The sequence below is a fragment of the Bactrocera neohumeralis genome, chromosome 4, assembly GCF_024586455.1.
Source record: "Bactrocera neohumeralis isolate Rockhampton chromosome 4, APGP_CSIRO_Bneo_wtdbg2-racon-allhic-juicebox.fasta_v2, whole genome shotgun sequence".
Taxonomy (NCBI): Eukaryota; Metazoa; Arthropoda; class Insecta; order Diptera; family Tephritidae; genus Bactrocera; species Bactrocera neohumeralis.
In genome coordinates this window covers 68,177,181-68,188,655 of record NC_065921.1, presented here as the reverse complement: position 1 = coordinate 68,188,655, position 11,475 = coordinate 68,177,181, and the positions used below count along the sequence as shown (strand labels likewise).

Sequence of the window (11,475 nt, the reverse complement as noted above, 5' to 3'; positions counted from 1 at the left end):
TTCTCCTAATACCTTCATTTCTTGAGACGACATTATTTTCCCTTTGCAAAAACCCTCTACTGCCATGAGTAGCGTGGTATGTTTCGCTACCTGTTTGATCTCTAGATGCTGCGGTGTGAGCTCCAGCATGACTTGCTTCGGTTGGGCAAGTGCGCATTGCCCCTGAAGCGCAGACGGAGGTGAGTCTTTGCAGGTGCAACCTTACGATCTTGGTATACAGCCACATGATGATACCTGGCTTGCAGCACCAGGATCTGCCGGCTAGGCGTCTGCATATCATGAGTGTCTTGGTGGCTCTGGACAGTGTTAGTTCTACGTGCCTATGCCACCGTAAGATTGAGTCTAATGTGATAGTCTAGAAATTTGACCGCTTTAGACATCTTCAACTTCCTGCCACCTAATGTTAGGTGCCTCAAGCCCGGAAGAGATCTTCGCTTTGTAAAAGGGACGATGGTTGTTTTTGTTAAGTTGATATTTAACCCTATCGTATTGCACCCTCCCTTTGTTAGACTTAAGCCTCTTTGAACTATGTCGTAGAGAGTGTTCTTATGACAATGTCATCGGCGTACCTCTGCCACCGCATCCACTTGTTTGTGAGCAACTCAAAGAGCTCATCTCTTACTAGGCTCCATAGTAGGGACGATAGAACTCTACCCTGTGAGCAGCCAATCGTGGTACCAAGACTTGATCTTACTCTCCCCCAAACAGGTTTCAGCTATCCTAGTACGCAGTACAGCCTCTATCCATCTGCATACTGGAGTCGCCACATTCCTTTTCTCCAGTGCCTTTATGATGCATACTGGGAGAGAATATTATTAGAATATTATTCCAGTTCGTCGAAGGAATGTTCTCCTGATGTTCCTAGGAGGCGGCTCCGCTTCAAATAGGTGACCGCAGGCTGACTTTCGTCTCTCCGCTCATGATTAGATTATCAAAGTGCGGCTTGGTTCCACAATTTTCTCTCAACATATCGAATATTCGGTTGACTTTCTAAGGTATATCGATTATTATCACAGAAATCTTAACCAGAACATTGTTCTTCGCATAAGTTGATACCGAATCGTAAAAGGCAATGATCGGCATATACCTTTTCATAGCTCTCATACACCCAATAAAGTGAATTTCCTTTTTCCTGTTGACTTTATTTGCCAACGTACCGGCGAATCAAGGTCAATTAGTACCAAAACTGGGTATAGTCGGTCCATAACCACGCCCACTAACGCATACTACCACCTAATTCCATGTTTGGTATTTCGAAAAAATTTACGTTTCTTCATTTTTAGAATTTGCGAGTGCATTTAATTCGTGATTCCGCGCTTACGTATCTACCTTACTTATATATATATGTATATATATTTTCCCGTAGTTCCTAGGTGGAACATAGGGCCTCAATTTGACCTAATTTTACTGTTAGAGAGTTGAAATTATTCACAGTGCTGCCACTAATTGAAGCCAAATGAGTGAAAACCCGCCTAACAGCAACAACAATATGCCATTTTTGAGTAGATTCCGATGTGAGTACGCGGCGCGATTGCAAGGCATGTGTCCTTGCTGTGAATCACAGACACACACCTCTACCTCCAAGCCGGAAATGTACTTCTGTCGATAGCAACCGCTGCTGGCGTTCACCTTCGCGCACATATAAGTGATGTTTTGCACTGAAAATGAAGAAGCAGAGTTGCACAGCGTGAAAGAAAATGCAAAATATATTTGTATAACGGTATAACCCACCTCCCTTGTTGTAGGTGTATGTGTATTTGACGCACGTCTCTCCCGGCACCATGGGGCAACCAAAAGCGTTCGGCTGTTTGTAATTATGACGCCACAAATCGACTGTGTCCGGTATGGCATCATTATCTGCAGATGTCATGACATGGAAAAAAATGTCAAATAAGAAAAAACATTTAATGAAGAAAATATAGCAGGCGGAGCTGAGAGTGTACCGTGGATTCCCAATCCGACGCCGTTTGCATCAACTCGGACTGACGTATGGAACGACTTGGCCATTTTACGTCGAGATCTTAAATTGAAAGTGTACAAAATGCAAAACTGAAGCCGCTTGATATTTCCAAGCAACATCGCTTCACTCTATAGGCTCTTGAGAAGTTCCAAGAATATCCGACGTTTTCGAGCCAAATTTTGTTCAGCGATGAGGCCATTTCCGGCTCAATGGGTATACAAACAAGCAAAATTGTCACATTTGGGACAGATAACAACCTGAAGAGCTGCAAGAGCTGTCATTTCATCTAGAAATACTGTGGGGATATGCAAAGTCTAAAGTCTACACGAACAATCCCGCTTCGATTCAGGCTTTGGAGCAAAACATCACGCGTGGCATTATGTGGAGATTAATATGTTACCTTAAATTTCGAAAAGATTCCAGCCGTTTCCTTAGTTTATATGCCAGATTTATGCTATAGTGGTCCGATATCGGCGGTTCCGACAAAAGAGCAGCTTCTTGGGGAGAAAAGGACGTCTACAAAATTTCAAAAATATATCGCAAAAACTGAGCGACTCGTTTTCGTATATACAGACAGACAGACAGACCCACAAAGCTAACTCGACTCGGCTCGTCATGCTGATCATTTATATATACTATATATGTATATATATTTCAGAAGGTCTCCGACATTTTCTTCGGCTTTTATAAACTTTGTAGCAAACTTAATTAAACCTTAAGGGTATAAATATTAAAAGCAACAACAAAACTTCTCAATATTCGGCTCTAGTCGGAACTATCAACTCTTACATTGCACTCACCTGTCGCCACTAGCGGTCGTCGACACGGCACATTTTTGAAGTCCTCACGCAAGTGCTCACAAGTCAAACCGCCAATGTGTTTCTTGTCTTGATACGGACCGATCCAGGTGAAGCGAAAACAGTAAGGATCTGGTGAAACAGTTGAATTTATTTACACTTTTGCACTTTTTCGGCCTCCAACTTACATTCAACTTGTGCATCGTCGCCTGACACAGCGCCGGCAAGGGCCAAGCCGATAAGTATGCGCAGCATTATTGCCACTTTCTGGTGCGGGTCGGGGTCTACAAACAATTGTGCACACATCGGAATTTGAACATCACAAATGCAATTGTAATTGCTAACTAATGGCCAAGTGGCAGTCGAGTGCTTAAAATACTTGAAGAATCGCAACGCGCTTTTTTGCACTATTATCTTGATTATATATTTATGAAACGCACACAAACTTGTACATATGTATGTATGTATGTATGTCTGATAACTGTCTTATTGTCGTACGATTCATCATTGATTTTATCTTATCAAATTTGATGTTGAACGCGAAGTTGGACCTCTCTTTATTTACCACTTATTGATGCGGGATTTATTCACTGGTGGTGGTTGTTGTTGTTGTTACAACTGTTGACTTTCATTGTCAGTAGACGATAATGTAGAACGGCTCAAACAGCGGCTATATCACCGACTGTTGCTGAAAAGACAGTCCATCAGTGGCTCTAAACTGCATTCGTTCCGGCTAAACGAACCGTTTACCGTAAGGACAGATGTACGATCTTGTTGTGGTTGTTACACGAATATTCTTTGGTCATAAGAACACAAAATTTGTCAACAACTTCACGTTATGGTAGTACTAAATGAAGAAGACACATCTTATGGGTTAGTTCAATAGTATCATTAATTGTCACATTGTTGGGTTTGAGTCAAAGACAAGTCTATAAATTCTTCTTCTTCACTAGCGTAGACACCGCTTACGAGATTATAGCCAAGTTAAAAACAGCGCGAAAGTCGTTTATTATTTTCGCTTTGTGGCGCCAATTGGAGAAACCAAGCCAGGTCCTTCTCCACCTGATCTCAAAACGGAGTGAAGGTCTTCCTCTGCTTCCACTGGCGGGTATTAAATCGAAAACCTTCGATGAAGAGGTGGTGTGTGTCCATCCTCTTTTCACGCGTCTTTCCTTTCCTTGGTCCGTTCTTGATTTTCCAGGCCTGAAGCTAGACTGATAAGGTCCAATCAGTTTGTTGACGGTGGGCTTTTTCTTTCATACAGTAAGACCGTATATGCGATGTTGAGTGGGCTTATGATTGAGCAGAGTAATCTTAAATTTCAATCGTCGGACATGTTTTCGTCCGACTTGTTCTTCAGACGAGTAATTGCTATTTGAACTCCTTCATGGTCAAGCAATGAAACGTCTGCTTCATCACAATCTATTGGGGAAACAGGTTCACCATCTCCTGATGTTATGCTTTCACTGCCATTTAGCAGGCTGAAGAAGTGTTCCCTCCATTTTCAATATGCTCTCGGCATCAATAACTAGATCCTCTCTGCGGGTTCTAAAAGATTATGCTCCGGTCTAGAAACCTTCTATTAGTCGCCGCATCTTTTCGTAAAATTTTTGAAACATTACTCCTGTCCGCCAGCTTGCCAAGCTCTTCGTACTCACACAATTCGGCATATTCATCTCGCTTCCTTTTTCAACTCTCAGTAGCTATCCCAGCATGCTCGTGTGGTGGTAGGCGAGATAGACTGTCTGTTTCCTCTCCACTGCGGCACGACAGTCCTCATCGTACCACTTGTTCTTGCGATCTTGACGAAGATCCATGGTTTCGCTTGCAGCTGTATGTAAGGAGCTTGAAATACCGTCCCACAGTTCCCTTATACCGAGTTGTTGATGAGTGCTCTTAGAGAGCAGGAGTGCAAGTCAAGTAGAAAACCGTTTCACTGGTGGTGATAATAGCTTCTCGATACAGTACCTGCCCTGTGTTTGTTGACAGGCGTGATTTGCTGTACAGAGCCGATTGCGTATCTCCGCTACAATAAGACTCGACGACTGAGTCTTTCTCGCACCACGAATCCCACACCAAATTTGCGTTCCTTTATATGGCCGCTGTAATAAAGAACCCACACGTCTTCGTTCTTGTCCTTTTCTCGGACTGCGATGATGTCAGCCTTTACTTGTACGAGGACATCAAGCTGGGCAGCGGCATCTTCCAAATTAAGGGACCGGACATTCCAGGTGCATCGTAAATCGTGATCCTTAATGCGTTTGGCGTGGTCGTCTTCAAAAGAGGGTCTCATCATGTTGTTTCCTTTTAATTGGTGGCGTTTTTTGCTTGGCGGTTCCCAAACCCAACGCACAGCTCTGTGGAGGGCTTGGTCTAAGACCGCAAAGCGTTAGCTGTTTGAGCTATATGTAAACGAATCGTTTCTGGCCACTCCCAAGTGAATGGCGCTTAGAGAACTTTCCTTACTTGGGTGAACTTCTACACACGATTCGATCATCCTTTTTCAATTAGTTTCTCCAAATCTTTTGGCTTTGGTGGATAAGAAATTACCAAAGCCACGCTATTGAATGATAGCCTAGGGATGAACTTTTTCAAGGACAAGTAGGATAGTAGATCTCCTACGTTCTAGTCTAGGCCAGAAGGATCTTGTAGTCCCGCAAAGGCTGGTGGTCACCAACGGCTGCTGAGCGCACGATGAAAATGGGGATACAACTAGTTCCCATTCCGTTGGGAGCGAGAGTGCCTCCTCTAGCTAGCTTTTCGGCTATGCAGTTTCCAGCGATTCCGCTATGACCAGACGTTAGTTAAGCTCTGCAGACCATTTGCTAGACTTTATTGTACTTTAGATTTTTTTGCAGTCCGCAGCAATCTTTTTCTCATATACCCTTACTATTTTTCGGTACAAAAAAACATACTTATTTACATTTGAGTTTGTGTGTAAATGTTTGTTACATCCCATAAATCTATTTGTGATTTCACTTGCCAGTTCATGAAATTAATCGCCTGTGATGTTTTATTGCCACAATGCCAATATTTTATTGGTAGGTTGCACTTTTTCTGCGGCGGCTTGCAATACTTCCGCCGGTGGATTTCTTTCTTTTTATTCACTTTTAATAAAATTATTTTTTTCGATTTCATATTGTTTTTTTTTTTTCTTTCAGCTTGACTATTCGTCTGACCGCTTTTCACACCACGTGTGTATTTCTAGTTGATTTGCTTTCCCACAAAGTTTTTTATGCACCCACGAATAACGGGACTTACCGCGCCGGACAACAACAAATGTCCAAAATGTTTATTTTGGTCTTTCATGATTTTTTATTACTCACTATCGAAAATGTACAAATAGGAGGGTTCATAATAGGTTATGAGAGTATGGAATGACGTTTAAAGGGAAATTACAGGGTCCAACCAATTAAAAAATCCATTAATTCGGTTTGGAAAACTATTTTTATTTATTTTAAAGTACAAAATATGTGAAAATAATCATAAATTCAGGACCAATTCACTTTTGCTCGATATGACCACCTTTTGCCTTAACTATGGCCATGAGACGGTCAAAAAACGAATCGCAAGCTGCCCGAATGTGACTTGCCGGTATTTCGGCCCACTCACAGATAATGGCTTTCTTCAGCATCTCGAGACTGGTGTATTTTTTACTTCGGACCTTGCTCTCCAAAATGGCAAAGAGAGAATTATCCAATGGATTCGCATCTGGTGAATTCGAGAGCCATTGTGTGGTCGTAATGAAGTTCGAAACGTTGTTTTTTAGCCATTCTTGGTTCACTCGCGCTTTGTGAGACGCTGCTGAGTCTTGTTGAAACATCCATGGTTTGCGACCGAAATGTTTGTTTGCCCACGGCTTCAAAGCAGCCTCCAGAACACTTTCCTGATAATATGCCTCTGCTCCAGCTGCTGGTGCTGACGCTGCTGCCGAAAAGAAGGAAGAAGCCAAAAAGGAGGAGTCGGAGTCCGAGGAAGACGACGACATGGGTTTCGGTCTCTTCGACTAAACAACTCAACACTAAAGTTGAAACCCTATAAAGTTAATACATTCTTCTTCTACTTTATTGGCGTAGACAACGCTTACATGGTTATAGCCGAGTTTAATTGGAGATTCCAAGTGTAGCCAGGTGCTTCTCCTCCTGGTCTTCCTAAAGGAGTGAGGTCTTCCTCTGCTTCCCTTGCTTTTTGAATATCTGATCAGTTGTTGATTTTCCAGGCTTAAAGCCACATTGGCAAGGTGCAATCAGTTTGTTGACGCTGGACTTTAATCTTTCACAAAATACGCTCGATAGAACCTTATACGCGATGTTGAAGAGGCTCATCCCACGGTAGATGACCTTATCTGTTCTTCGCCGCCGTCTTTGAATAGCTCGGCTGGGAATCCATCGGCTCCGCTGTTTTGTTGTTTTTCAGATTGGTAATTGCTATTCGAACTTCTTCATGGTCGGGCAATGGAACGTCTGCTTCATCGTCATCGATTGGGGAAACTAGTTCACCATCTCCTGGTTTTATGCTTTCACTGCCATTCGCAGGCAGGTTCCACAGGCGTATGCTCCGGTCTTTAAACCTTCTGTTAGTCGCTGCATCACTTAGTAGAATGTTCGAACATTACCCTTATCGGCCAGTTTGACAAGCTCTCTTATACCGAGTTGCTGATGAGTTGGTTGTCTGTTGTGATTGTCACTTCTCGATCTGGTTGGTGACTTTTCGATCCGGAGACAGTCAGGTAATTTTCTATGCTGGAATTTAGTACTACAGATAACCATATTTTATATTACTCATAGAAGACATCTTTGGTCACATCGTCCTCAATCTTTGTCTCATTCATCGCACTTCTTGGATGGCGGTGATGTTGGCCTTTACTCTTACGAGGACATTAACCAGCTGGGTAGCGGCATCTTCCCAATTAAAGGATCAGACATTCCAGGTATATGCCCATAAAACGTAATCCTTAATACGTTTGCAGTGATCGTCATCAATAGGGGATCACTCATGCGAGGCTGTTATGTCTTTTTCATTGGGGACGTTTTTTTAAGTAGCGGGTTCCAAACTCTGCGCACAACCCTCGGGAGGGATGATTCGCCTTCTCACTTTAGTTCGCCTTCAAACGATTTATTATATTTATTATACGATATTTTTTTCTAGGACCGAGAGTCGTAAGCTGCTTGAGCCATACAATGTAAAAGAATCGTTTTGGCCACTCTCAAATGAATGACGCTCAGAAAACTTTCCTCATTTGCGTAAACTTCTACACATCTTTCCTCCATTTGGGAGGGTAAAAAACGAATCCTTTTTGTTAGCTACATACATTGAAAAATTAGTTTACAGACACTTATTCTATTTTTAGTATTTTTCATATGCGCTATTGACGCTTTTAAAATCCATTAATTCGATAAAAAAAATTTACAAACAATGTTGAATACAAAAATTTAGGCATTCAAGTTATCAAAAATCGGATCTCTAATCGGAAATGGTATTATTAACACTAAGTGAGTACCAGCACTACTATCCTTTGACTCTGCCAATCTCAGCCTCTTGCTTCGTTTTCACACGCTCTGCTGCTGACTGCCAGATATCTCAATAAATATTTTCGTGTCAATAAATTATTCAGTCATTTATTGTATTTATTCACATTTTTCTCACAATAAGCCAACTTGGTGTGGCGTAAAAATTGGTGTGTGTCCGAGCATATTGAATGTCCTGTCGGCGCACTGAACGCCAGCACAAGTCAGTTTTGTGACCGTGCAAAGAGAATGCATCTCCCATTGACTGTTTGATTTGTGGTCCGAGAGTGTGGTAGACAAATAGCCAAAATTATTAACAACCATAAATGGATTGTCAGTATTTTATTATTTTGCAATTGCGTTTAAATTTATAGTAAAAGGAGAACAACTTTATGGACCAGGGTAGATAATTTTGGAAAAAAATTATAGTAGGTTGAAACATTTTAAACGTAAAAAGTTAAATATAACAAGAAAAAACGTTAACTTCGGCTGTACCGAAGCTAATATACCATTCACATGTGCATTTCTTTTAGTAACTATGTGTCCAGTTTTTATGGAAGCTATATGCTATAGTAATCCGATCTGAACAATTTTTTCGGAGATTATATTATTACCTTAAGCAGTAATCCATGTCAAATTTCGTGAAGATACCACGTCAAATGCGAAAGTTTTCCATACAAGAACTTGATTCCGATCGTTCAGTTTGTATGGCAGTCCAATATCAGCAGTTCCGACAAATGAGCAGCTTCTTGAAGAGAAAATGACGTTTGCAAAATTTCTCTGAGAGACTTCTTCTTCTTCGTAATTGGCGTAGACACCGCTTACGCGATTATAGCCGAGTTAACAACAGCGCGCCAGTCGTTTCTTCTTTTCGCTACGTGGCGCCAATTGGATATTCCAAGCGTAGCCAGGTCCTTCTCCACCTGGTCTTTCCAACGGGAGTTGAGCGCTATTCGCTTCCACTGCTTCCCCCGGCGGGTACGGCGTCGAATACTTTCAGAGCTGGAGTGTTTTCATCCATCCGGACAACATGACCTAGCCAGCGTAGCCGCTGTCTTTTAATTCGCTGAACTATGTCAATGTCATCATATATCTCATACAGCTCATCCATCCATCGTATGCGATATTCGCCGTGGCCAAAGCGCAAAGGACTGTGAATCTTTCGCAGAACTTTTCTCTCGAAAACTCGCAAAGTCAACTCATCAGTTGTTGTTATCGTCCAAGCCTCTGCACCATACACATAGCAGGACGGGAATTATGAGTGAAGTATGACTTTACTTCTCAATTGCCTACTCAGTCTGATGTAGCTCTTGTTGGCAAGTCTGTCAATAGTGACGTGAGAGCCAAGTCGCGAGTTCTACGGCTGTTTGTTTGATGACAGGAGATATTTCGTCTTGTACTCGTTCACTGCCAGATCTTCCCTTCGCTTCGTTATTCAATCTGGAGAAAGTAGAGCTAAAAGCGGTGGTTGTTGAGTCCACAAATTTCAATATCATCGGCGTACGGGTTGATCTTCAGTTTGATTCGTTTAATCGTTTTAACATCTCGTTAATTACTAGTAATGGTCAGGGGAAAAATAAAGTCAAATGAAGTAGTTTAAGTTTCCTACTGCTTGTTTTGGCAAAGAAAAGAAGATCGTAATCGCAATCCATGCCTGCGGTGACGCCAAATCTTATCTCAATAGCCTATTATAATGGGTTGGTTGGCCGTAAAAATTGCATCACATAAAGAGGATAAACTCCAGAACCTTTGTTGCTGTAGTTTTCAATAAGCACGTATTCTTCAGCAATCAGGCCATTTTCAGTTGTTCCAGGGGCTTAATGCGGCACCACAGTATCATATAACTACATGTTCGTAATGTTTTGGAAGCTCTCAATGTTTTCTCTCCAGCATAGTTGGTAGACATGTCTCTCTGTCTAGTAGAATTATTAATTCATTGATCAAGGTGATCCAAAGAAAAGATGCCTTCTTGCGGGTTGCCAAAGTGATCTGATGAGTGTTGTTTAGCGTATGACTTAATCAGGAGAGTGGGTTATGATTAATGTTAAAAGAAATACAGATATCAGTTACCAGTGCAGCGGTACTAGCTTTGTGGAATAAACCTCTTACGTCAGTGAATGCCATTAGAGTGAATTCTCGCTTTTAGAAGGAACTTTCGACTGTCTAAGCTACCTCAAATTCAGGGTTTGTCTGTGGTGTAACCTGCTCTTCGGAGAAGGAATGATGTTTCAAAAACCCAATAACGCATTGTTTGATTTTTCTATTAAAAAAGGGTGTTCCTATTTAGCAACTCATTTTGGTCACATACATATGTATAAGTGTTTCAGTTTGGTTTGAACCTACTTCTATACATCGGTAGGTCTAAGCCCCGATATTAACTTCGAAGTTGACGTACATGTTGTTGGAAAAAGAGTGTTCAAATATTTGTCATTCCGATACTAGGCCTACTGCACTGTTAGATGCGGAATAAAGTCAACCACAAGTTGAGAAATATTTAAAGTAGATATATGAGAGGATGGAGTCATATGTAGAAGTTCACGCAAGTAAGGAAAGTTCTCTGATTGTCATTCACTTGGGAGTGGCCAGAAACGATTTTTTTACACATGGCTCAAGCAGCTCACGATTCCGGCTTTGACCAAGTATCCTCTGGGTAGCCTAAGAACATCCGTTTGAAGGCGAGCTAAAGTGAGAAGGCGAAACATCCCCTACATAGGGTTGTGCGTTGGGTTTTGGACCCACCACGTAAAAAAACACCCCCAGTGAAAAAAAAACTGAGGGACTAGCTCGTATATATACAGCCAAACGGACGGACGGACAGACGGACCGACATGGCTAAATCGACTCAGCTCAACATACTGATCATTTTTATATATACTTTATAGGGTCACCGACGCTTCCTTCTGGGTGTTACAAACTTCGTGACAAACTTAGTATACCCTGTTCAGGATATAAAAAGGAAATAATGAAATTTAATGGTGAAGGTAAAACCGTACGTGAAAGCGCTGAATGGGTAGCTAATCCAGAGTCCATGATGTAATCAAGAGGTTCCATGGTGAGTTCAGATTGGCCAATAGAAGCTGAGAAGGTAAGGGCAAAATATTATCTCTGCGAGACGAAAGTTATATAATAAAGGAAGTCACAAAAGATCCTTTCAAAACGGCAAAAGAACTTTAAATTTCTTTAAAAACTCGAAGTAGAAAAGATGTCTGTT

The 11,475-nt window shown here is 41.7% G+C and overlaps 1 protein-coding gene across 1 annotated transcript; it reads right to left on the bottom strand.

The window, feature by feature from the left end:
* Positions 1-1,268: 1,268 nt before the first annotated feature.
* On the bottom strand, positions 1,269-3,066 carry LOC126757048 (uncharacterized). Its single transcript, XM_050470635.1, has 4 exons — positions 2,946-3,066; positions 2,761-2,889; positions 1,732-1,857; positions 1,269-1,658 (listed from the first exon to the last, which is right to left on the bottom strand). Exons 1-4 carry the CDS (start codon positions 3,061-3,063, stop codon positions 1,429-1,431), a joined length of 603 nt encoding a protein of 200 aa, XP_050326592.1. The 5' UTR covers positions 3,064-3,066; the 3' UTR covers positions 1,269-1,428.
* Positions 3,067-11,475: the final 8,409 nt, after the last annotated feature.

What these genes read in the sequence shown, in the direction of transcription:
- LOC126757048 (XM_050470635.1), bottom strand. Translation starts at nt 3,063, where the DNA reads ATGTGTGCACAATTGTTTGTAGACCCCGACCCGCACCAGAAAGTGGCA. An exon ending in CGACGATGCACAAGTTGAAT is followed by an intron (nt 2,890 to 2,945) that starts GTAAGTTGGAGG and finishes CTGTTTCACCAG; the next exon opens with ATCCTTACTGTTTTCGCTTC. An exon ending in ACGACCGCTAGTGGCGACAG is followed by an intron (nt 1,858 to 2,760) that starts GTGAGTGCAATG and finishes TGACATCTGCAG; the next exon opens with ATAATGATGCCATACCGGAC.